The 27,990-nt window shown below is 36.1% G+C and overlaps 1 protein-coding gene across 7 annotated transcripts; it reads right to left on the bottom strand.

Moving 5' to 3' along the window:
* Positions 1 to 92: 92 nt before the first annotated feature.
* PLEKHF2 (pleckstrin homology and FYVE domain containing 2) lies at positions 93 to 27,990 on the bottom strand. Of its 7 annotated transcripts, none has more exons than XM_077167268.1 (3): positions 27,715 to 27,990; positions 19,980 to 20,057; positions 93 to 2,970 (listed from the first exon to the last, which is right to left on the bottom strand). In XM_077167268.1, the coding sequence occupies exon 3, from the start codon at positions 2,954 to 2,956 to the stop codon at positions 2,207 to 2,209; it is 750 nt and encodes a 249-aa protein (XP_077023383.1). In that variant the 5' UTR covers positions 2,957 to 2,970; positions 19,980 to 20,057; positions 27,715 to 27,990; the 3' UTR covers positions 93 to 2,206. The 7 variants fall into 7 exon arrangements, with proteins under 7 accessions (XP_077023383.1, XP_077023378.1, XP_077023384.1 ...); XM_077167263.1 differs by lacking the exon at positions 27,715 to 27,990 and adding an exon at positions 3,170 to 4,354 and having other exon boundaries at positions 19,980 to 27,388; XM_077167269.1 differs by lacking the exons at positions 19,980 to 20,057; positions 27,715 to 27,990 and adding an exon at positions 27,561 to 27,708.

Raw genomic sequence — 27,990 nt, 5'->3', positions numbered from 1 at the left:
TATATTTAATCTTCAAAAAGTTTCAAAAAAAAAAGTAAAGGCATGAGAAATCAACATCAAAACAATCTCAGCTTTATATATAACCAAGATTTATGAGAACTTTAAAAATTACAGAAAAAATTCTGAAAGAAAACTTCTTAGATCTTATTCGCATAAAAATTCCATCAATGAAAAGCAGGGAACTGTTCTCTGCTCTACCCCTAGTTCCTAGAACAATGTCTGATATATAGTAGGCACTCATAGCTGTGAATAATGAGGCAAAAAATGTGTAATATCTTTATTACTTAACAAGGGGAAAATTCTTCAAGTCACAATATGCAGAGAACAGAAAGTAACTGCAAGTTGTAAAATATCTTTATTGTAAAAACAAAGTCAATAGAGGTTGACAATGCAAATGTTATCTCAGAATATTTCCCTTGGTTCCAATTTGCTGGGTTCCTATGTATCACAAATCTCTATTAGGACTTCACAGGTTTCATGGTCCTTTTCAGATATGTTGATGGTATGTATATTGCTTAGAAACAAAAGACCATCTGATATTTCCAAATACCAAAAACAAATAATTAAAAACTGTCCCTGATGTGTCATTCTTTCACATTTCCTATAGGGAGATCTTTATATCTCAAACGCTTTCAAAATTTAACAGTAAAGAAAATTAGTGCCTTAATCAAACAGTAAGATATCAAAGAATCAATCCTCCATCAGAAGTTATTGCGTCAAACCTCTTATGACATTTGCAATATATCCAGAATTAAAGATACAAAAAAAATTTTTTTAAACAAACTTTGAACTGCTGATTTTTCATGTATTTAAGACTATAGTTATTTGCAGCATACAAATGGAGAAAGTAGTGCACAACGTATCACGTTTTATGTGATACATACACTTTCAACTGAATTGCAGTCTCAAAAGTAGAGTGAAAACCTACCACTTCTCAAAAGTAATCTAAACTGATTCAACAAGATTCACAATTTAGAAATACCAATTGCTACTCTATTTCCAGATTACAAAAAAATTTCAGAAATGGATTAAACATATAATTGTTTTACAAAAATAGAAATATTGTTTGGGACTTTACAAAACTTTATAAAATATAATGCTATGTTTGTAAATTCAAGACAGTTTCACACTGAAACAGACAAAACTTCCAGAAATATTTAAATCTAGTCAAACTTGAGAGTCTAAAGGTATTTTCAGCTTTTACCATTCTTACACACCATTTCTGCCAAATCTTCAAGCCTAAGTATATCCTGTGCTCTATGATGGGATTTTTAAAAGAGATTGTGTATTTTCAAGGGTTTTACAAGAAGATTTTTCATTCTAGAAATATTAAAGCAGATGAATTTATACCTAAAAATGTCTTACTAAAATTAGAAGCTAATACAATGTGACATTTCAAAATCATCTGATAAATTTCAAACCAGATTTCTAAGAATGGCAACATATTAATTAAAAAAATATATATATCTGACAATTATAATTTGGAACCTATAAAACGTAAAAAATATAAACAATTGTTTTTTGGAAAAATATTTATTTATACAGAATGAGGTTATCTCTAAATTTATTTATAGCTGTCAGATGAGAAGTATTTCTTAATTACACCCATTCATAACACTCATTTTATCACCACAAAGAGCACCAGCATATTTTTTAAACAAACCAAAAAGTGAAAAGGTAGGGACTTACTTCGTTTAACAGTGCTATTATTATAAGGCACCATTTGGTATATGAATAAGCCAAACAAAGTATTTCCAAATCATGAATTTTTGTTACTGGTGTCTTAACTATAAGATAGAATGGTTAGAAAAAAAGTTAATACTATTAATTAATCACATTGTATTCCTTTTTAAACCATTCTTTGCTTTTAGTCTTTCCAGATTAACAGAAAAAAAAACAATGTAGTACACGATCTGTTAAATAAACATCTTATCCCAATCTTCCAGGAAAAGAATCTAGAAATAAACAAGAATAAGAAACTAAAAATTTATCTGATATATTTGCAACAGTCTATCCCTGTACAAGAGTAGGGGTGGGAGGAGGCAGGAGGACCTACTTTCTACAGAATATATTGAGGCACATGGGTTAACATTTTCTCAGGCAAATTCATGGCTAGAGCAAAATTGAGAGAGCTCAGAATTCTAAATTTCCGTCAAAGCAGATTTCTCAGAGGGTCATACCCAATTAAATATTTCAAAATGTGTCCTTAGTCACTGCTATCATCATCCTCATCATCGTCAGATACATCATTTAAAGGAGACTTCAATGACTGGCTATAAGAGTCTGATCGGTTAGGCTGGCACGCAGCCATGTCCCCAGTAGAAAGCAGACCGTAGCAGAAGTCACAGATCCTCACAGGCTTGGAGCTCTGACTGGGAAGAAGAAATCTCTTTTCAGAGCAGGGACCACAGACAACAAAGCCACATTTGCGGCAATGGTGACGACGATTAACAGGTGTGAATTTTGCTTTCTGACAACGCATGCATACAGTTGCTTCAGAGTCAGGAACCCATACGGCAGCATGTTCGTTACTCGGTGTCTTACCACTTTTGGAGAGTAAATCAGTAACACATTTATTTATGTGATTCATCCATTCTGATTTCTCAGTGGCAGTGGCAGCATAAACTGCAAATGATTTAGTTGGTGTCTTGATAAGCCATCCATTTCTTAAGTCTCCCTCATCTTTGATAGAATCAATAGTGACATTTTCCAGGGGAATAATATGTTGTTTGTTATATTTTTTCTTCTGGATGACAATATTGCCATATACAAGAATATCATTAAATAAGAAAAACTGCCTTGCTTTGGGCTTTTTTCTGCACAACTTAGTCAACACTCCTTCTCCAATAAGAACCCGTCCAGGTATAGTTAAGGGTTGACCAGCCGCTCCAAAACAGTTTTCCACTATACCTATACGTCTAGTATTTGCTTCACTGTTTGCCAAGCGATCCACCATCTTTTGCTAACAGCCTTAAAAAAAAATAAAAGAGAAAAGAAATTAGCACACAGAAATGATAAATTCATAGAGGTTACATAACCCAAATTTAGTGAAACAAATCATTCCTTTTATACAAAGACAAAATTCTTTCTCACTGTTTTAGTTTCCTTGGCTGCTCAAACAAACACCATGCTATGGGTCAGCTTAAACAATGGGAATTAAGAAGCTTACAGATTTGAGGCTAAGAGAAAGTCCAAATCAAGGTGTCATCTAGGCAAAGATTTCTTCCCAAAGACTGGCATTCTGGGACTAGCTGCTGGTGATCTTGGTTTCTCTGTCAAATGGTAACGTACAAGGCAGCCTTTCCCAGCCTCTCAGGTCCTTATGGGTTCTGCTGAATTTTAGCTTCTTACTTCCCGTGGCTGTCTCTCTCTCTGTCTGAATTTCATTCTCTTATAAAGGATTCCAGTAATAGGATTTAAGACCCATCCTGATGAAAGTGGGACAATCTTAAATGAAGTAACCTCATCAAAAAGGTCCTATTTACAATGGGTTCATACCTACAGGAATGAATTAAGTTACAGAGCATGCTTTTCTGGGGTACAAACCACCACACTATGAGAATCACTAAGCACACAAAAAAGGCTGACACCTCCCACTTTAATAATCATCAAAAGCACTTAATAACCATTTCCATTTAGCACCGTATTCAGGAAGTAGGTATTTATAAAAGTATAAACTTCTTATAGACATAAAAGACAATCAGACAATGATTAACAATCATCTCTGAAAAATAATAAACCCAGTTTCATGAAATTTAATTTCAGTGAGATTCTGAAAAAAAAAAAGAGGATCATATATTTAGTTATATAAACTAAGAGAAATGCTACCATTTTACCAGCAAGCCATTGAGGTAAGGCCTTAATCCTCAATCCTCTTACCTGAATTACTAGAAATGCTTCCCTACAGGTCCCCTTGCCTTCATTCTTGCTTTCTAAATCAATCCTTAGGTAGTAATCTCTAAAAATGCAAATATGATCCTGCCATTTTGCAAAATGGCTCCCCTTAATCTATAAATAAATGATCTTCAGCATGGTTTAAAGGCCCTTCTTCATCTGATTCTTGTTTATCTCCTAGCTTCCTAAATCAGTCCTCACCTCAAACTTGTAATCTACTATTTGTAGTCCATTTCACCCATCCATGACATTTCTCATGCTCATGGTTCCTTTGCTAATTGCTATCGCCAGTTCTTACTCATTCTGCAAGACTGAGTTCAGGTTATTCTATCTCCTTCAGGTAGACTTCCTTAAATTTCCATATTCAGCCTCTTGCTTTGCTCTCCATATTCAACATATCTTCTAGTTTTACTCTTACCAAAGGACTGAAATCTATCTTCTCCACGGGCTGCAGTAGATCCTAAAGGTAGAGATCATCTGATAATCAATTTTGAAAAAGGCACAAAGGTGTTCAAAAACGTTGACAAGAACATTTAAACAAGGTGAAAAAAAACATATTAATCCAAACAACCAAAGATTTAATCTTTGAATCCAATATTGACTTTCCTCAAGTCCAAGAGTTGTGTCCTATTTCAGTTGTGTAGTATAACTATACTACACAACCAAGTGACCTTAAAGAGGAATAGGGTTTGAGAAGGGGAATATTTAAAGTTTACAGGCTAACAGTACAGTCTAAGTGCAAGTATTCAACTTAAAAACAATGATACTGTAACCCTTCTTGGCCTCCATTATAAAAGGATATTCCAATTCTGATTATACTTGAATTCTGTCTCTCCTTCCATATTGGGTCCTTAAGCTCTGTTTTTCTCCAAAAGGGTGGACTCTGCAGGCCTGAAAGTTGTGCCCAGGAAATCAATATGATGATGCATGATTCTTAACTGAGATGGTTTCTCTTTCTAATTAGGACTAATGTGCCAGCCAATTAAAAGTCTACTGCCCTATGCACAAATATACTACAGAAGAGGAAATAAAAAACAGCTAATAAACATGAAAAGAGGCTAAATCTCATTCATAATTAAAGAAATGATCATTAAAATTTTCAGGATATTTTTCACCTATCAGAGCTAGTGCTCTGATACAGAGCTAGTGAGGGTGTAGGGAAATAGGCACCCTATACACTGCAGAAAATGAGTATACTCACTGATTTAGGTATTTACTCAAAAGAAATTTTACATACATGCATAAAGATCTGTACAAGAATATTCAACACAGCACCATGTATAACAGAAAAAATTGTAAAGAATTCCAAATATCCATCAAAAGGGATTGGTTAAAAAATAAGAAGAAAGAAAGAAAAAGGATTTGTTAAGTAAGTTATGATGGACCCTCAATACGATCCATATCTGTTAAGATTAAAATAATCTAAACATACTGATAAGTGGAAATGCTCGAGATACTGAGCTGGGGAAGAAATAAACATCATGACCCCATTTTTGTTTCAGTATATCCCATATTTCATTAAATCAAAGAAGCTATAGATTTTAAGACATATCCCCAATTTATGTGCTACTGGAAAATAAAAAATGCTGCCAATTAAACCATGGCATATCCCTGATTATAAGGCATTCTGAATTCAGAGATTTAAAATACAGAAAAACTGTTAGTCTTTAGAATCAATGAAATATGGTATAAGAGCCTAATTACCACAGATACTTGTAAATATGGAGACACACACATAGAAAATAAATGTAGAAAACTATATACCATACTATTAGCAATGGCTAATTTATCTCCAGGAAATAGGATTACGGGTGATTTTTCATACTTTGCATTATATTCAAACATTCAATAGGTATTTATTTTGTCAGGCACTTATGTACATGCAGGAAAAAATAATTAAGGCAAGGTCTCTGTTCTCAAGACTTACATCCTAGTCTCGGAGAAGAAAACAGATAAAAAACAAAATTGAGAGCCAGGTAGTGATTAATGTTATGATTTTTTTCAAAAGTAGTTTTAAAAAGATTAATTGAGAGCTATTCAGATTGGATGTCAGAAAGGCCTTTCTAAACTTGTATCATTTCAGTTGATAAGGAGGAACTAGACATGAAAAGACATGAGGTGTAGGAGACAGGATAATATTCCACGCAAAAATAATAATAACTGCAAAGGCAGGAAAGGACTTGGCACCTTTAGAGAACTGGAAGTATCCAATTATCGCCATCTGAATCAACTACTGATTCTACCCCTTTGGACATACAGTTATTAATCAGCTCATAAAATGCAAACAAGTTTCCTATTATCATTACTAGACTTAATACTACCATAAATCTGTACTGTGATCTTCATTTTCACATTTATCATCTTCTGATTTTAACTCTCAAACCTCCTATGAAGTAACTAGAGAAATTTTTATCCTGTAAAGAAGCATCCAAAAAGTGTGAGCTAAAGGAGAAACTGAGGCACAAGAGAGAGATTCAATAATATAAAAGGCTAAACTTAGCCTACAATTAACTCTACTCATGGGAGTCTGTTCCAGGCACTGTGCTGAATACTTTGCATGCATTAACATGTTTCCCACTCACAGCAATCTTATATATGCAGTATTAGCTCCATTTTATGAAAGAGTAAACACACACAAAGGCATTAAGTAACTTGTCCAAGGCTTTCACAGGGATAACAGGAGCAGAAGTGGGACTGAAAGGACTTATTCCTCTGTGTGGTTAACACTATTCTATGGTGCTCTAACTATATACTATAGTACACTAATTGTTCCTTAAGACTACACTGACTCTGTAATAAGCCTAAGAAAGCTATTATGAAACTATGGACTTTCACTGTAAACACTAAAAACACTGAGGAAATATAAGGGAATACTAACCTGAGCAAATCACCTAAAAGGATACATCATCATGATTTATCTAGCTTTTCTCCTGATAATGTTTTAATGTTCAAATTTTGCAATGTAATAAGCCTGAATCTTTGTTTATAAATCTTCCCCCCTTCTTGAGAATGATGCCACTTAAGAGAGGTTTAGGCATTAATAATTGGTACTTGGCTGGAGCAAATAGCTTTCAAAGCATGACAGTGACCCACATAATTCATACTGCAAAGTTACACACATTCATATAATTCTTTCAACTGTGAATAACATTCCATTCTTTTCATTTATTTTAATGATGGCTGAAGCCCACTTAATTGATTTTGCTAATGGGTTTGACCTGTAATTGAAAATGGGCTCAAAGAACTTCCCCAAAGAAATGCCATGATCCAAAAGTGCCCAGATGTTGATTGATCCCTTCAGCCCTCTGAGGAGCTTAATGGAAGGGCAGTCAGTGTCTCTGGACCAGTTGCTTTTGGTTTTAATCAGTGTGCTGGTTTGAAACTGTTGTGTACCCCAGAAAAGCTATATTTTCTATCCCTGATTCAGTATTGTGGATGGAACCTGTTGATTAGGTGGTTTCCATGGAGATATGTCTCCAACCCATTCAAGGTGGGTAGCTTATGGGAGTACTTAAGAGGGAACCCTTTTGGAAAACACTTCAGAGCCACACAGCCAGAGACCTTTGGAGATGCAGTAGGAAAATGCCCTGGGGGAAGCCTTATGAAAGGAAAAGTTGGAAGAGAAAGCTAGCAGAGGTTGCCATGTGCCTTTCCAGCTGACAGAGGTGCTCCGGACAGACATCAACCTTTCTTGTCGGTGCCAATTAACTTGGACATTTTCATGGCCTTAGAACTGTAAACTTTCAACTTAATAAATTCCCTTTTTAAAAGCTGTTCTGTTTCTGGTATATTGCATTCCAGCAGCTTTAGCAAACTAATACAATCAACCTCTTCCATTATTCCTATTGGTCCTAAAATATTCTCTGTATATGTCTGACATGAAAAGGCTGGGAAAGCACTAAGCTAAAAAAAACCAAGAATAATATGAAAAAGTTGGAATGGACATAGCCCAAATACCCCTAAAGAGTAGGAGAAAGATAAAAGGTGATAGTGTAATTATACAAAGAGGTAGAGTTTAACAAACAAGTATGACTGCTAAATCACTATTCTGATATTTTTTTAGTCTCCAGTATCCTAGAGCAGCTAGAAGTAAAAAAAAAATGTGAATAGTAACCCATACCAAACTCTTAAAATCTGTTCTACAACTAATTGCTGTGCTGTGCTTTGAAATTTATTACTTTCTTGTATACTTGTTATTTTTTCACATGCACAAAAAAAGTTGATCATGATGATAAAAAATATTTATTCCTTCTAGCCTCCAATGTTCTGGAGCAGCTAGAAGGAAAAATCTGAGATGATGGTCTGGTAGCCCATGACAAACTGTGATCTGAAACTACTTGCTGAAGAGAGCTTTGAAACTACTGCTTTTTTTTCTTTGCTTTGCATATATGCTATATTATACAATTAAAAAAAAAAATTAAAAAATAAATAAAACCAGGAATACACAAATCTTGACCTACCTACCTAAACATATAACTTTAGGCTACAGATAAAATTCTAATTCTCTTGCTATTGCCACCACATCTGCAGAGGCCTTCTCCACTGAAGTCTTGAATCCTTCAAAGTCAGCTATGAGGGCTGGAATAAACTTCTTCCAAACTCCTATTAATGTTAATATTTTAACCTCCACCCATGAATTACGAATGTTCTCAATGGCATCTAGAATGATTAATCCTGTCCAGAAGGTTTTCAATTTATTTTGCCCAGATCCATCAAAGGAATAACTATCTATGGCAGCTATAACCTTAAGAAATGTATTTCTTAAATAATGAGACTTAAAAGTCTAAATGGCTTCTTGTTACATGGGATACAGAATGGATGCTGTCATTAGCAGGGATGAAAACAACATTAATCTCATCGTAGATCTCCATCAGAGCCCTGGATGACCAGGTGCACTATCACTGAGCAATAATATTTTCATAGGAATCTTTTTTCTGAGTAGTACGTCTCAACAGTGGGTTTAAAATAATCAGTAAACCATGCTGTCAACAGATGGACTTTAATCTAGACTTTGTTGTCCAATTTATAAAGCACAGAGTAGATTTTGCATAACTCTTAAGAGCCCCAAGATTTTCAGAACAGTAAGTAAGCACTGGCTTCAATTTGAAGTCACCAGCTGCTTTATCCCCTAAGAGAATCAATCAGCCTGTCCTTTGAAGTCAGGCAATGACCTCTCTCTAGCTATGAAAGTCTAGACGACATCTCTTCCAATAGAAGGATGTTTCATCTACATTGAATATCTGTTGTTTAGTGGATAATCTACTGCAGTTCCTACATCAGCACTTTCTGTTTCACCTTGCATTTTTATGTTATGGAACTAGCTTCTTTCCTCAAACTTCATGAACCAACCTCTGCTAGCTTCAAACTTTTCTTCTGCAGCTTCCTCACCTCTCTCAGCCTGCGTAGAACTGAAAAGAGTTAGGGCCATGCTCTGGATTAGGCTCTGAATTAAGGGAATGTTGTGGCTGGTTTGATCTTCTATCCAGACAACTAAAACTTACCCATATCAGCAATAAGGTTGTGTCTCATTGGAGTGCACTTTAATTTTCCTTCAAGAACTTTGTATTCAAAACCTGGTTAACTGTTGGTGCAAGAGGGCAAGCTTTCAAACTATCTCAGCTTTCAACATGCCTCCCTCACTAAGCTTACTCAATTCTAGCTTTTGATTTAAAGTAAGAGATATGAGATTCTTCACTTCACTTGAACACTTGGAGGCCACTGCAAGATTATTAACTGGCCTCGTTTCACTATTGTTGTATCTCAGGGAAAGAGGAAGGCCCAAGGAAAGGAAGAGAAAAGGCGAACAGTTAGACCGTGCAGCAGTCAGAACATACACAACATTTATCAGTTAAGTTATCGTCTTATTTGGGCACAGTTTATGGCATCCTAAAACAATTACAATAGCAATATCAAGGATCAATGATAACATAAGTAAGAAAAAAAAAAAAATACAAAAATAAACTACACAGGGTGGGCCACGGTGGTTCAGCAGGCAAGAATGCTTGCCTGCCATGCCAGAGGACCCGGGTTCGATTCCCGTGCCTGCCCATGTAAAAAAAAATAAAAAATAAAATAAATAAACTATAGGGGGATGGGGGATGTATAGGTTATTTGGGGTGCTCTTTTTACTTTTATTTTTTAACTAAAAAATTTTTTTGAGTTAAGAAAATGTTCAAAAGTAGATTGTGATGATGATGAATGCACAGCTATATGATGATTCTGTGAACCGCTCTGGATGATTATGTGGTATGTGAATATATATCTCAATAAAAATTGAAAAAAGGAATACAGCAGGAAAGAAAGATCAATGATCATAAAGCAGACATAATAATAATGAAAAAGTATGAAATACTGAATTACCAAAATGTGACAGGAGAGACATGAAGTGACGAATGCTGTTGGAAAAATGGCACCGACAGACTTCGACACAGGGCTGCCACAAACCTTCAGTCGGTTGAAAAAACAGTATCTACAAAGCACAATAACGCTAAGTGCAATAAAATAAGATATGTCTGTACAAGATAATTTGGCCTAGCTAAGGACTGGGTCTTTGGGAAATCATAATCATCGACGGGTAAAAAACATGGCCCAATTGGATTACCATCTACTTTCCTTATAAAGGAAAAGAGTAAATACAGAAAGAACTAGGAGGAAAGTTTTCCCACCCCTAACAGAGATGATTTATTTAGGACAGATTCCAAAAAGTAAAATTACTGGGTCAAAAAACATGAATATTTAAGACTCCTGCTACTGTTTACAACATTTCCATTCTGAAAGATACAAGTTACGAAGCAGTACAATGACTGTGCGCACCCCATCTTGTCCCGCATTTAATATAGCATTATCATTTTATTCATTTCACTTGCTTCTCTTTTTTATTCATTCCATTCATCTATTCAGCGAGTGTTTGTTTATTAAGCACTTTTCAGATGCCAGATATTATTCTTTTCCTCTCAAAGCTTAGAGTCTAGAGGGGAAAGACAATAAGTAAACAAATAGATAATTACAAAAGGTATGAGGGAAATAAGCAGGGTGCCAAGGCATACGGGGAAACTCAATGGTACTGAGTAGTTCAAAAGGCCTCACTGAAGGATATCTAATATTATTGGCAAAGGCCCTGAGACAGGAAAGATCAGTACTTTCAATTTAATTGTTCTATTTCATAGGAAGCAAGGCTGTCCATATCCTTATGCATTTCCTAGCCACTTGTATTGCTAGGACTATATTATTTAGGGGTTATTAACTGTGCATTTACACATAAAGATTACTAATAATTTATTTCTTTATTTTTCCTAGTTTATTAGTCTAAAACTTTATGGTGTTTGTTCTCTTCCATTAGTTCTAAGCTTCCCTATCTAGATATCTGTTATTACTTGTTTGCTGATACAAATTTTATATTTAATTATTTCACCACCTGAAATTTATTCTGGCATAGGTAAAAAATGCCTTTTTTCAAGTATTTGCATTCTAAAAGAGGTAACTAACTGCTCAAGAATCACCAAGGGCTGTGTGACCTGAGATAAGTTCCTTAACATCTTCAAGACTTGATTTCCTCACTTGTAAATAGAAATAATAACAGCAGTTACGTGAGTTAGTTAAAGGTAGTTCATCCTAGTCGGCCTGACCTGAACAAGTGAGCCCTTCAGAGAAGGCTTAAGACCTTCCCTGAGCTCAAAGACTCTTGCTAGCTTTTTTAAAAAATTTTTTTTAAATATAACAAACTCAAACATTCTTAACATATGACCATTCCATTCTAAATATATTTCTTGCTAGCTTTTAAGAAGGAAGCTACTATGAGTTCTTTAGCTACAAAAAATGAACTCTGCCAAGGACCATTGTGAGCTTGGGAGAGGACACCAAGGAGAAAGCAGCCCCTGCCGACATCTTAAACTACAGACTTGCGAGACCCAGAGGAGAGGACTTGGTTAAGGTGTGCTTGGACATCTGACTCTTGGAACTGTGATAATAAATTGGTGTTGTTTTAAGTGGAAAAAAAAAAAAGGAATGTCATATTAATACATATTATGACTTGAATCGACCTTGAAAACATTATGCTAGATGAAAGAAGTCAGTCAAAAAAATACCACTGTTGTATGATCCCATTTATGTAAAATATCCAGAATAAGCAAATCTATAGAGACAGAAAACAGTCTTCATAACTAAAGGTGATAGAAATGTTTTAAAATTGACTGTGGTGATCACTAATGGTCAATGTGGTGATGGTTACATTTATTTGTGTATATAAATAATTGAAAAACGATAGTGGGGCGCAAGGTTAGTTCAGTGGTAGAATTCTTGCCTGCCACGCTAGAGTCCTGGGTTCAATTCAGAGTCCATGCCCTTCCCCCCACAAACAAACAAACAAGCAAACAAACAAAAATTCCACAAATGGTAATGCAATAAAGGGATACTCACATGGAAAAAGAATGAAATGTGACCCCCACTATATAGTATACAAAAAACAAAAAACAGCAGTTATGTTTTAAGGATCAAATGAGATAATACATATATAATGTTCAACAAGCAGTCAACAAGTGGCAGTTCCTATTAATGGTATTAATAATCTAATATAGGGAGAAGATGGTGGCTTAGTAAGACGCGCGGGTCTTAGTTCCTCCTCCAGAAAAGCAACTAAAGAAACAGAAACAATACGAAACAGCTCCCGGAGCCACGACAGAGACCAAAAAGACAGCGTACCCCATTCTGGAACGGCTGAACGGGCAAGGAGAATCCACTGCGGTGAGATACCCGAGTGGCGCGCGTTTTCCCGGCCAGGGCGGCTGGCGACTGGGGTCCCCTCCACGCATGTGGCTCCCCGGTCTGACTGGGAACGTTGGATAGCGGGGCCCTCCCGCCACGCTTGGAGTCTCAGGCCAGCTGGGCAATTTGGACCGGCACTCCCCCAAGCCGCGGTGGCCGGCGACCCCCCCCTCCACGCGCGGTTTCCCGGGCCAACTGCGAGATTCGGATCGGCAAGTTAAAGGAGCTACAGCATCTTTTACTGGTGGGCCCCGCAGACAGACGAGCGCCACGAGCGCCACCTACTGGGCAGGAAAAGAAAAACAGAGCCCAGAGATTTCACAGAAAAACCTTTCAACCAGCCGGGTCCCACACCCAGGGAAATCTGATCAAATGCCCAGACACCAGCAGAAAATAATGGATGACGCTCGGAAAATTGAAGATATGGCCCAGTCAAAGGAACAAACCAATAGTTCAAATGAGATACAGGAGCTGAGACAACTAATGCTGAATATACGAACAGAAATGGAAAACCTCTTCAAAAACCAAATCAATAAATTGAGGGAGGACATGAAGAAGACATGGGCTGAACAAAAAGAAGAAATAGAAAATCTGAAAAAACATATCACAGAACTTATGGGAGTGAGGACAAAGAAGAAAAAATGGAAAAAACAATGGATACCTACAATGGTAGATCTAAAGAGACAGAAGCTACAATTAGTGAACTGGAGGATGGAACATCTGAGTTCCAAAAAGAAACAGAAACTATAGGGAAAAGAATGGAAAAACTTAAGCAGGGGATCAGGGAACTGAATGACAATATGAAGCGCACAAATATACGTGTTGTGGGTGTCCCAGAAGGAGAAGAGAAGGGAAAAGGAGGAGAAAAACTAATGGAAGAAATTATCACTGAAAATTTCCCAACTCTTATGAAAGACCTAAATTTGCAGATCCAAGAAGTGCAGCGCACCCCAAAGAGAACAGACCCAAATAGGCGTTCTCCAAGACACTTACTAGTTAGAATGTCAGAGGTCAAAGAGAAAGAGAGGATCTTGAAAGCAGCAAGAGAAAAACAATCTGTCACATACAAGGGAAACCCAATAAGACTATGTGTAGATTTCTCAGCAGAAACCATGGAAGCTAGAAGACAGTGGGATGATATATTTAAATTACTAAAAGAGAAAAACTGCCAACCAAGACTTCTATATCCAGCAAAATTGTCCTTCAAAAATGAAGGAGAAATTAAAACATTTATAGACAAAAAGTCACTGAGAGAATTTGTGACCAAGAGACCAGCTCTGCAAGAAATACTAAAGGGAGCACTAGAGTCAGATACGAAAAGACAGAAGAAAGAGATATGGAGTAAAGTGTAGAAAGAAGGAAAACCAGATATGATATATATAATACAAAAGCCAAAATGGTAGAGGAAAATATTATCCAAACAGTAATAACACAATTTAATGGACTGAATTTCCCAATCAAAAGACATAGAATGGCAGAATAGATTACGACCCAGCAATACCACTGCTAGGTATCTACTCAAAGGACTTAAGGGCAAAGACACAGACGGACATTTGCACACCAGTGTTTATAGCAGCATTATCTACAATTGCAGAGAGATGGAAACAGCCAAAATGTCCATCAACAGACGAGTGGCTAAACAAACTGTGGCGTATACCTACGATGGAATATTATGCAGCTTTAAGACAGACTAAACTTATGAAGCATGTAATAACATGGATGGACCTAGAGAACATTATGCTGAGTGAGTCTAGCCAAAAACTAAAGGACAAATACTGTATGGTCACACTGATGTGAACCGACATTCAAGAATCAGCTTGGAATATGTCATTGGTAACAGAGACCAGCAGGAGTTAGAAACAGGGTAAGATAATGGGTAATTGGAGCTGAAGGGATACAGACTGTGCAACAGGACTAGATACAAAAACTCAAAAATGGACAGCACAATAATACCTAAGTGTAATGTAACTATGTTGGAACACTGAATGAAGCTGCACCTGAAATATAGTTTTTTGTTTGTTTGTTTGTTTGTATCTTTTGTTTTTGTTTATTTCTTTTACCTTTTTTATATATATATTTTTATTAGTATTATTATTTTCTCTTCTCTATATTAACATTCTATATCTTTTTCTGCTGTTTTGCTAGTTCTTTTCCTAAATTGATGCAAATGTACTAAGAAATGATGATCATACATCTATGTGATGATACTAAGAATTACTGAGTGCATGTGTAGAATGGAATGATTTCTAAATGTTAATTTCTTTTTTTTTTAATAAAAAAAATTTAAAAAAATAATCTAATATACTGATTTATAACACTATCATATTAAGTTTTACATATTCTAAAATCTGCTTCTAGGCTGCCTGGTCTTATACTGTATTCTGTTATATAATTCTTGTGTCAGTACCATGCATCCAGTGGCACTATTCTAGACTATCTCACATTATTTAATTTTCCTAAAAATGCTACCTAAACTCTCCTATTTACTTGTCCAGATGAACTCTACTTACAAAATGGCTCTCAACCTTAGATGCACATTGGATCTACAAGGGAGCTTTAATCTTCAGGGTACCAGAAAAAAAATAGTCATCCCAAATTACTGTCTACGTCCAAAGGGCCCTTTTTTATTTTTTATATTTTAAGTCATTTTATGACTAATCTACAGAAATAAGAATAAAAGGATAGCAAAAAGAAAGAAAAAAACTTCAAGACAAAATTTTATATGAACAGTAACAGCAAATTTTTTATTCCACATTTCTCTGGTGGTAAAGGAATACGTATGCAATATAGGCAACATCTTTTCAATGCAACTAACTGCTCATCAGTTCATGCATGAACATGTAATATTTCCATTTTTGTCTTTAGGAATATTGTTCATGCAATTAATTCTTGAGTTTCAGAAACCTCATTTAGGAAATCATCATCAAAGACTCAAAGTCTGAGATTTCACTTATATGTTCATATTTACCATCATTACTTAAGTGTTGTTGTTTCTTTTCATTCATCTTATGGATTCATCTAATAGTTCTAAAATGTCTTCCTGTCCATTAAACATGGAAAATAAAAATGGAAAAATGTGAATTCTCAGATGTGTTAAATAAAAGCTTAAAACAGAAAGACTAAAAAGGATAACTCAAACTGCTTTCATATCTTCTTAAAAGATGATGTAATACTTTGGGCAATGCAATAAGAAAAATGAAAGATGGTGCAGTAGAGATTATTTCACCACTGCATCATCATTCTAGGCAATTACGTTACTCTTACATTTTCTTCTTTTAGGCACAGTTGAGGAAAATTAATGAGTAATGATCAAGTAATTCCTAGGATAATGAAATAGAAAATACTTCAAGATATATCAAGATTTAGGAAAAGCAAGATCACTAAGAGCGTGTAATGTATCATACACTTATAAGCACCCAATGAACCCACACGCTAATTGCCTGGTAGAATGAATTTTATTCTATTTTTTTAAAGAAATTTTCCTTTTGTCCTTTGGAAGACCTCTAACAAAGTATAAAAGTTATGAAATATCAATTGCTAAAATAATTTAAACAGCTCAAAAAAGAAACTTAAAAAAAAATTGGGGCCAAAGTAACAGGAATATCGAGGGTTAAGAAACAGATAACTAGATCCCTCTCCCAGACACCCTGATTTTATTGGTCTAAGGTATATACAGACCTATGTATTAAAATAGTTGTAAAGCTCTCCAAGTAATTCTAATGTGCAGCTAAAGGTTAGGACTCCTTTTCAGCTGCAGTAAGTAAATAGAAAAATACAGACAAAAATGCCACTGAAAGTTTTATTGGAACTTGCATTATGCCTACAAATTAATTTGGAATGAACTAATACCTTTACAGTTTTGAGTGTTCTGGCCAGATTTCAAATCTTCTTTTATGACCCAGTGATTTTGTAGGTTTCATCTCACAAGAATGTACATTTCTTAAGTAGGTTCCTTGGCATTGGGAATTGAATTGCATCCTCCACAAAAGGCATGTTCAAGTCTCAAGCTAAGGTACTGTGAGTATGAACCCATTTTTAAATAGGACTTATGAAAATGTTATTAATTAATGTGCACCCAAACTGAATGAAACTGGGCCTTTACCCAATACAGCTGATGTCCTTATAAACAAAGGAAATTGGGAGCATCCAGCAGTCAATGGAACCTGTAAGACAAACCACACATGTAGACACTACCACATGTGCTGCCATTTGACAGAAAAAGAAGGACCAAAGATCGCAGGCAGCCAGGACCCAATGTCACAGTGTTTGGGAAGAAAATATTGCCTTGCTGGCACCTCGATTTTCGACTTTTCCCAGTCTCAAAACATGAGCTGACAAATTCCCATTGTTTAAGCCAACGCACTGTGTTGTATTTGTTTTAGTGCAGAGAAACTAAAAAAAAATGTATAACTTTTTGTTGTCATTTTGTATTTAATGTTACTAGTACTGAGAGGAAAGCTATGCACATCTCTTTGTTTTGTTTTCCCTACTTCCAGTCACTTCACAGAACTCTATTAATTCCAACAATTTTCCAATAGATTGTCTTTGGCTTCCTTTGACTTCTTTTCCAGCAAATAGTGTCTGAATAGCCCTAGTTCATAGCTAAAATGCAAGAAATACAGCAGAAGCACTTTTTAAAAAAACTCTTTCATAAAGCTAGCTTTATACATCAATTTTAAAAATTAAACTATCAAAGGTTTCACAATATCTCCTTCAAAACTGCAGACAAGAACTGCACTTGAATTGTCCAAGCTCCAATCTAGTCTTTTGGTAACACTTTGTTTCTAAAGCAAAGTAAAATGTTCTTTGGTGGTATGTCTACCACCTGTTAAAATGTAATACTAGAAGAGACAAAAACTCCTTTTAAAAAAGACACAGAATACTTTTTACAACTGACAAGAGAGCTCAACTGTCACAGAATACTATGGATCCAGTTCTTGCAACTGAAAATCAATACTTTTTATCTCATCCTTACAGGTGAATTTAAAATGAAAAATCACCTAATTTATTTCTTACTCGTACCCATGATATCTAATATCAGTGAGCTTCAGCATTCAACTGTGCATTTTAGTGGAAAAATCAATGAACTATGAACTAGATATGTGGATTCTAATCTTGGCTCAGAAACTAAGTAAGAAATTTCATACAAATTACTTAACTGTTCTGAAAAAAAAAGGAAGCCCTGAATAAAGTCTCCATTTTTTAAATAATGAGTCTGATAGTCAAAGGCCATATTTCTGATTTACTGGAAGTCTTACTTGCCTACAAACTAATTTTCAATCAAACTTTTGACTATGTCTTAATGTCAATCAAGACTTACACCTGTGTTACTGCTGAAAATGTAAAATGTAAAAGGAAAGCAAGGAGACTAACAGGAAGGGGGGGAAGGTGTAAAACAGACAACGGCAATGTACTACCAGATAGTTATACCCCCCTCACCCCCAGGGAAATGCTTAATATTAGAGAAAACTACTTCCTCTCTCAATACATCTAAGCCAAACAAACAAATACTTTGTGTGCCAACCATGCAAGGAACAAGACAGTTCTCAATTTGAAAAGTTTCATAGTTTATTTAGTGTAATAATAACAAGCAGGGAATTCTGGGTAAGACTCTCAATAAAATATTAAGACAATAAAGCAAAGAAGAAATACTTGAAAATTAGCAAATTAAATTTCAAATTTTAGTAAATTCCACTTATTCCATCAACAAGAAGGACAATATCTTTTCCTTCATTTCCACTGTGCCACTGTCACTGTGGCAAACTTACTACATAATATATATATTAGGAACTAGTAATGATAAAGAACAAATGTTTACTTTTTAGATAAAAACAAGCTTTTTCATATTTTAACTTTAAATTTATACAATGTTAAACTACAAAGAATTTAAACTTCAAAATCATAAATCACATTTATAGAAGCAATAGTAATTAAAATTTGCCTAATTTATTAAAAGCAAATAAAGGCAAAATCATATTAGTATCTTGATGTCTTCCATGTTAACCTTTCCACGGTGTCTATACTGATCACCATCTCCTTTGTATCTTTCTCATAGAGTATTCTCCTAACAAACAAATCTACATTCTGACTTAAGGCTTTCAAAAATCCAAAGGAATGTTATATATTTTGAATTTAGTATCCCTCAAAAACTTCTCCTAGGCACCAAATATGCCTATTACTGAAAAGTAGACTCAGCTGCGTTATTCTAGGGTCTCAGTCAATAAAGGAAAAACAACAACAAAAGACACAATAACTCACCACCTACACGTGCCAGGCACATCCACATTTCACTCTTGTTTAACAATCTCAATTTTACCTGATGATAATATACTCATTTTACACAAAAATAAATTAAGTCATGAACTAATTATGCAATTTTTCACAAGGTCTCACAGCTAGTTTTTCAATCTAGCCCTAATTTGAATTTTTAACAATGCATGTTCTTTCCATTATACCTTATATATTCCTTAATATACATTCAAGACACATTTTTCTCACATGGACCTTATTATCCTATTTGGGGAAAACCACAGAAAAATAAGAAGAAAACAATTTTTAAAATATGGTAAGTACAAAATATGCTCAAAACACTTCTTCAAATTCTAGAAGAAAGTGAAAAGTAAAGCTCTGGTTAATTCATGGTGTCAGAAAAGGCAGTTTCAAATAGGTTATGCTTGACAGAGAAACTGATCACAGTAGGGAGGCCAATTAAGTCCAAGTTGATGATTTCAGAAAATTAATTTGGAAGATCAGAAGAGCTACACTGGATGTCTTTAAAGAGGTAAGAGAGGGAAAAAATATGGACCTCAAAAGTTCTAAACAAGTCCTCTACTTCTTTAGTTTAAAGCATCCCACACAAGGCAAGATTAATTTTCTTTACGTATAGCTATGATCAGTTAACCCCTTACTCAAAGACCAAAGGTTCCCTTGGCAACAAAATTAAATCCAAAATCCTTGGCATTCTAAGCTGTTCAGTCAAGCCCCAACCTGTCCTGGTCTATCTTTTCAGTCTTACCTCTGTCTACAGGTTCCCTCTATTACAGTCAAAACAGACTACTACCCATTCCCAGAACATGCTCTGGGTTTCTTTCCTGTCTCTGCGCTCAGCATGCCCTCCCCTTCTAGTTGCTGAAATCTGGCCAGTGCTTCATGATGCATTTCAGTAGCCTCACAGCCTTTAAATCCTCATACTATTTTATTTATAACACTTGATAGCACTTACGTTCTATTATGTTTTATAAAGATGTATCTACTTATTTGTAACAAAATTAGAGGTTCTAAAAACAATAATTTTATTTTAACTTTGTATTCCCAACAACACTTACAAAAACGCATATGCAGTCATCACTGTGCATTGAGCTGAATGAATACGATCAGCAGTTAGAAGGCAGAAGCATCTCAACCTGGAGTTTGATGAAAATCAAAACTTCATTTTTTACATTTCTATTCATTTTCATAGAAAACAGGAACTACACCCTGCACATCAACTACTGATTATTTCACTAGACCAACAGATTTTAAATTTACAACCAAATGCTCTGGTTCCCCGTAACTATAGTATCTAATTATGAATTCTAGGTATTAAGCAAGGCAGATTCTGCTTTTTAAAAAAAAAAACAAACCTCAATCTCATGATAATATGTAAAAATGATTTCTTCTTCTCTTGCCAAAAAGCACAGCTGTTTAGCTGGCAAACAAAAAATGATAATAAAAAAAAGATGATGTGTGCATATTTTCCTCATCAACAAAATTCAGATAAAAAACTGCATCATTTCAAAAAGTATTTATGCAGGGGCAGCTGTACAGTTCTGACAGCTGTATATAAAGCATTTATAAAATTTGAAATAAAGCTAGTAAAGCTTGACTAAAATACTATGGAACTGGTTATCCCAACACATCAGTAACAAATTTCTTTAGCAATATTCAAAACAGTTAAAATTGTCTCACTGCATTTGAAGCTTTATACTTGGGTGTAACACAGGGAATTAAGCTGTGAACGAAAAAATTTTAATAGAAAGCACAATTAAATAAATGCTATAATAAAAATATTAACAAAGTGGAAGGAAGCAAAAAAGGAAGCAGTGAGGACTTGGCACTGAGAATGTAGCATTTGAATACTTGAAACAGGTTATGAACAGTAAGTGGAACTTCAAAAGACAAAAAAGGGTATACAAAGGCACAAAGCTCTGCAAGAAAAGTCACATGATACAGTTGCAGCAGAAGCTATAGGTAATCATTCAATGGGGGAAAAAGTGAGAAAAAATAAAACAAGAAATCTTGTTGACTCCTAAGATTTTCGTCTGAAATTTTTAGGAGTGGCCTGGTTTGTTCTCGATTTTTCTGAGATAACTGTGGAAAAAGAGTGAGAAGGAAGAAGAGAGAGATTGAAAACTGTGGAAAAAGAGTGAGAGAAGGAAGAAGAGAGAGATTTCAATAACTGAAAAGTTATTGCAGAGGGGAAAGTTGATTAGCATACGCAGCCTACAACAAAAATAGTAGGACAGGTCAGACTCAGGATTGTCATAACTAACCGGATGTAGAAGAATAAAAGCTGAAATTAAATCCCCAGGTTTTAGTCTAAGTAAGGTGGAAGCTAGTAGAATCATTGATAATTTTCAATTAATTTCAAGTACCCAAGCATTTACTGACAACCTGCTCAGTGCAGAGCAGTATTAAAAAAGAGCAGATACTCAAAACTAAAAACATTTGTGGAGAAGGACAACTATATGCATCATGTTTATATACATAGCTATATGTAAAGTGGAGGATGGGAGTAACTGACAAAGAAAAAACAAAATTAAACAAGGGTTTTGGTGTCCACGTAGTGTGCTATGAAATGAGAAATATGATTAACTTAAATGTGTGCTCTCTTAAGGTCAAAAATAGGAGAGAAGAAGCAAATCAAAAACATTTAAAAAGAAGAAATTTTGATGGAAATCCCAGGGCCAAAGAGCTGAAATGGGATATATTTCTAACCAGAGAAAATATCTAGAAACAACTCCTAAAATCAGAAATTCAACTAGGCCTTAAAGCAATACTAGTAGGTCAAGCCATTTGAGGGGTGGAGAACCGGGAGGGGATGGGGGAAAAGGGGGGATGGTGTTGCACAAATATATTACAGAGAAGAAACAGTTAGGAGAAGGTATATGGTAGAAGAGAACAAAAAATAAGCATAAAACTGAAGACTTTATCATATCATGTAGGCAATGGGAAGCAGTACACAGGATTGGAGGGAAAACAAAGAAGCAAGATTGAGGGCAAAGAAAACAATGAGAAGAATATAACACTGATTTCTAACTGCAAGGTAACAAAAGCCTGAACAACTGACAGCAGAAATAGAAAACAGAGGATGGAAATGAGAGATATTACTGAGGTATAGCAGATAGGATTTAGGACCTAACTGAATATGAGGAAGCAAAGTGAGTGTAAATTGACTTTAAAGATTTAAATATTTAAGTCACTAGGAAGATGCCAGTTTTGTTTCAGGTAGAAGAAGAAATTAGTTTAAGACATTCATCTTGAAGTAACTTTAGAGTATCCACGTCATGAAAGTCTGTAAGACCGATAGAAATGCCAGAACGAGCAGGGACTTTCAGGACAAAGAGAGATTGGGTAGTTATCCACATAGAGATGTGGTGATTGATGTTAGAGGAGAGAAGAGGACAGAGGTGTAAACTTTGGGGCATGTCTAGTTCAGAAAGCCGGAGGAGAAGCAAAAGCAAGAGAAGAAGGGAAGGCAAGAGAGTACAAAAAAATTTATTCCCTATGGCATTAGTCATAACAGTAAAAAGCAAAACCTAAATTTCTAACTATAGAGGAATGGTTATATCTATCATGTAAAAAAACATAAAAGAAAACATTACTACATAAAATTTTTAAACTTCATCATTGGTGGAAAAGGCATTAAAGCTGAAGAATATTTCAACATATGGCAAAGGATCAACAACTCAATAAGAAATAGGGAAATCACCACAAAAGAAAAATGGATAAGGCACAAATGGCAATTTCCAAAAGAACAAATAAAAATAACCAGTAAATATAAAAATGTTGGATCTCAGTATTTATCAAAGAAATAAAAATTAAAATGATAGATTATTCACTCCTCTAAAATATGGGGAAAATGAAGATGCCTTAAAAGTATATATTAGAACTAAATTTTTTAACACCATTTCGGTAATGAGGGTTTTAGAAGTTTAGACAATAACCCTCCTCCAAAAAGATATACCAAAAATAAGAAGAAGAAGACCAATGTACAAAACAGCTGATACAAAGAATTTCACTGTAGCTCTGTCTATAATACTGAAAAATTGGAAACAACCTAAATGCCCAGCAAGAGGAGACTGGTTAAATTATAGTATATGCATACAATGGATTGCTAGACAGTTTCTGAAAGAACAAAGATTAAGATTTAATATGGAAAATTGTTAAATAAGGCATTTTATTAAACAAAGACTTCCAAATAACAAATAGAATGCAAACCTATTTTTTTTTTTAAGTCTGGAAAGAGATACATCAAAAATTAAGTACTCTACCCTCCTATATTCTGGAGCAGTTAGAAGGAGAAATATGAGAGGATCATATGGTAGCCCATGACAAACTCTGGGATCGGTCCTGTAACTGCTTGTTGAAGAGTGATTTGAAAACTACTGCCTTTTTATTTGTTTTGTATATATGTTATACTATACAATAAAAAAAATTTTTTAATTAAGTACTGATTATTTCTTAATACTAAGAATGATACTGTTTTAATATTGCTTGATTATTTCATACTGAAGACATATCTCTCTGAAAAAGGTGAAAAAGGCTTTTAAATAAGGAATAAAATGGAAAGCAGAATATGTAGAAAAATGGGACTGTAAAAATCAAAAGAGAAAGTTACATGTACAATTAAAAAAAACATATGGACAAAGAACATGCAAAACTTTGTGGTCCCCTCAACCAAATACGCTTAAGTGAAACAAGTATAAAGAAGGATAGTTTCACTTCTGAAAAGAGGAATGGACAAAAGAAAAAATTTGATGCAAAGAAGAAAACAGAAAATTTTTATAAAAACATAATCATTTTAGAAGGAAGCAAGGTGATCTGCTAAAATGTCAACTGTTGCAAGACTGGGGTTAGCAATCTGAATAAAATACAAAAGCAACTGAGAAAAGAATTAGAAAACAACTAGTACACAGACAACAGAAAATATATATGTTGCAGTCACCAAAATTGTGACCTGGGGCAGAGAGGGAAAAAAGAAGAAAAAATAAAGGGTAGTGATATTTATAAGTTGAGAATTGACCAGTTATATATAGTGAAGATCAAGGAGAAAAGGGACTACTATGGTGCTAGTGAATTCATAGTGAAAATATGAACTACAAAGCCCAGGGTTAGATAAAGAAGGAAGAGACTAAAGCCCTGGACTGGAGGTGACTATGAGGGCAAAAAGCTGGTTCATCAGGTATGACAGAAGAGAGAAATAGAAAAAACAGGCCCCTGAATCACCATCTCTGGGCAGAGCTGGCTTGGGCTAAGAGTGTTCTAAATGAGACAAAGTTAAATAACATTCATACATGTAGGTGTTAATGCAGAGGGAGGTAAAGGTTACCAACCACATCCAAATGTGGTCTTTCTGGCCTGAAATGGATGTTACTTAACATGTATGTACTTCCTTTCCTCAGCTGCAAAGATGCATACTTTTTAGCTTGGCAGACAGGGCTGGCACTTAACCTCTCCATACTTTATTCAACAACAAAATGAGGAGAATAAGGAGATGGGGATTGAATTATAAATTAATTCAAAGCTTTTCAACTAACTGCCCAGTAGAATCGCTAGTGATTGGGAATTTTTTAAAAAGGTTGGGGGCGGGGGGGACAAATCACCCTAGGCCCTATCCCCAAACCCCAGTAATTCTGATTTATTTTTTCTGGGTAGAAGTCCAGCATCAATATTTTTCAAATGATCCTAAGGAGACTCTAATGCAAAGCAAGGTTGAGAACTGAGCTAAGTATTTCTAAAAGACATCTCTCTTCAAAAATTTTTAAATTCTTGACTATAGAATTCATTGCTACTCTGGCCTCTGCTGAAATAATTCTTACTGAATTTCGTGCACCAGACACTTCCACAAACATCTTATTTAATCCTCGCAACACCATGAGGCAAATATTTCTGTGTCCACTTCACAAATGAGTCCAGGGAAGCTTATAAAGAAATGAAGTGACATGTTCCAGGTCACAAACTAGTAAGGAACAGGAGCAGCCAGGATTCAAGGTTCATTTTATTGTTGTTGTTCCAGCCCACCCTGCTTTCCAGTTCATTCACAGCAACTATATGAATACTTCTATTCCTTTCCCAGGACCCTCCAAACTGAGCACAGCAGTTTGAGATTTTTATATTTAATGGGGAGAAAGTTAACTTGGGTTGGGAACAGGGAATTAAGCTTAAATTCTACTGTAATTTCATCAATTCACCTCAAGAGGTTTTACAACTTAAAACTGTACTTCAAAAACACATCTATGAAGTATTGTTTATTCCATCAAGCCAAAATTTACATTATTATTAACGTAAATTAGTACTATTAATGTAGCTGGTTCTCCAAAAATAATATTAATAGAAAAGCAGCAGTTTTTCTATGTTTTCCATTAAGCAGGGCATTTAAAAACAAAATTCTAAGACAACTCTGACAATAATTGATAGAGCAATAATGAGATCTGATATGTCAAAGAGTCCACTCGTATAAACATGACCTTCAGAATTTCCAGGTGCTAACTATATTTCCATCTGACGCAAATTAATTCAACTGCACTTTAAAATTACGATAATCCTTCTCTCATCGCATCAATAATAGTTCAGTCCATTAGCTACTTGGAAATTTCGTAACATTCAAGTTCTGTACCTCCAGGCCAAAATTCATTGCGTTACCATATTAACCAAGGTAAATTCTAAAAAGAAAAAAGAACGATCAACTCATCTATGGACTTAATGGGGTTCAAGGCATGTACTGGGAAAAAGACTACAGATCAGATTTAACCATTATGCCCGTGGAAATGATAATAAGGAATCCATGAAGCATATTTATAAGGCACAAACCTGTGTATTCAATCCATTCAAACCCCTCCTGAGCATCTGCTATATTCCTGGGATGCCCAATGCAATGGCTGTTGTCAAGGAGGGTCAGATAGATCTATTTAACATTTACCTGACATACTAGGAAGAAAGGGGATAAGAATGTAGTAGGTGAGGAGAGGGAGAAAGCAAAAAAGGCTTCCAAGATTACAGGCCAAAGTGAATATTTTTAGGAAGGAAACTGTGTAACAAGAACCCTTGTAAATCCACTCTATAGGAAATACTTGTACAGAGGAATTAAACTCAAAAGAAAACAAAGAGGAAAGGAGGTAGACAGAGGTTGTGCCACAGGAATGAGTTAGGTATCTTACAAAGTTATACTACAGGAAAAATCAGAAGACTTCAGAGTCATAAACGAATAAGACCTTGCTGGATTTGTCAAACTGGTTAAACCATCCACTCCTTTATTTTATACACTATTGTCAAGGCCAAGTGAGACACATATCGAACAAATCAGGCACACAGAAACTCATTTTCAATAACTATCTGGAGCACCCCATCAAATTGAGTATGTATAATTTTCTCGATAATGAAGCAAAATAGAAAGGATTTATTTCTCTTTTTAGCCAAGAAAATCAGCCATCAAATATGAGCAGAAGCTATCTTTTGTAACTATAAAGAGTAAGAGAAATCCTCCAATACATGTTTTAGCTTTATATTTGTGGTTAAGAGCCCTTTTAGTCCGTTTAACAGAATTTTAAAGCTAAGATGCCTTTTTATTTAAAATAATCTATATTCATTTAATGGGGTAATTCTAACTGAATCTTTTCTTTTACTGTCTTAGTCAGTACAAGTTTTATCTTTTGAGACGATTTACATGTACTTTCCAAATAAGTAACTTAATAGAATTCACCTTCAATGTCGTCAGGACCTAAAGAGATAGAAAATAGAAGGCTTCGTTAATACTGAATTAACCTGGGGACCCCGTGAGCTACCACAGCACGGAAAAAGTTAAATGTTCAAAACATGACAGATGGGCACCTTTAAAGAACCAAGGGGAGGGGGAGACTTCGAAATATCAAGATCACTTCACCTTATTCTTAAGAAAACAACACATCTTTTAGCTTCTCAATGTTTATGTATAAATCTTTCTTTAATTAGTCTCTTCAGCAACTGTACTACAAGATAACAAAGAAGGCATTTATGGACTTAAAATACTTTGTGAGTCGATGAATTACAGAGAAGGGCTTAATCTGTAACATACTCCCACTGCACATTCACACGAGTTATTTCTAACACATACTAAGAGCATATAAAGGCACTGAAGTAACCTGAGCAACGAGCTCTCGGCCTTTAATTTTTAAAAGGAGAAACAAATTCGTCAAAAGACCATCAAAGTTTAAAAGACTCCAAATAAATGTGAAAAGGCTATCGTTACTACCAGAGCAAATTCTGCGATGCCATTTTTTTTCCTAAGTGACAGAGAAATATGTCCTTCAAGTTACAACATCCCCAATCCCAAACCCTGCAAACTTTTGGGACAGAAAGATGTTGGAGCCCTAAGATGACTGGGACTCACAACTTCTCACCCGGCCTCTAGGATCCCCTCCCGCGTCCGCCCGCCTCTGCAGAGCCCCGCGGACAGGACACTCACCGGCCCGGGCCCCGGCACCCCTAGCCCACCCGACCTGCAGCGGCCCCCGAGACCCGCCAGCTCGACACGCACCAGCCCAGACCCGCCCGGGAGGACCCCAGACCCTGGCGGGGCGGCAGTGGTGCCCCGCCCGCACCCGCACCCCACCGCGGGCCGGCCCCAGAGCGAAGGGCAACGAGCCGGGAGCGCCCCGTTTCTCACAGACCCCAACATGGCGTCGGCCGCCGCCGCCCGCGAAGACAACACCTCCCTGCGCCGCGGACCGCCCAGGGACCACAGGAGGAAGCGTCCGGAAAGTTTCGCTTCTCCCCTCCCGGTCAGTCAGAGGGCTGCGGGCAACGAACCCAGGCTTCACTTACTCGGTCGGACGCGGGCGGCGGCAGCGAAGGTACGACTCCTCGTCCCGGGCGCGGGGCGCTAACTCTGCCTGCTCTCCCGTCCCGTCCCGGCCTCCCTGGGCGTGAACTGCCCGCGGCCCCGCGCTGCCGGCGCGATCTGGACGCAGCGGGCGGCCAGCGAAGCCGCCCACAGGTGACTCCCCCCGCCCTTCAATCGAACCCGACAACAAACACCGGGACTGCTCTCTCCCCTGCGCGTTCACGGGCGCGCCCCCACCCACACGCCAAGCGCGAGCG

The sequence above is a fragment of the Tamandua tetradactyla genome, chromosome 6, assembly GCF_023851605.1.
Source record: "Tamandua tetradactyla isolate mTamTet1 chromosome 6, mTamTet1.pri, whole genome shotgun sequence".
In the NCBI taxonomy this organism is placed as follows: Eukaryota; Metazoa; Chordata; class Mammalia; order Pilosa; family Myrmecophagidae; genus Tamandua; species Tamandua tetradactyla.
This window is presented reverse-complemented; position numbering and strand designations above follow the sequence as displayed.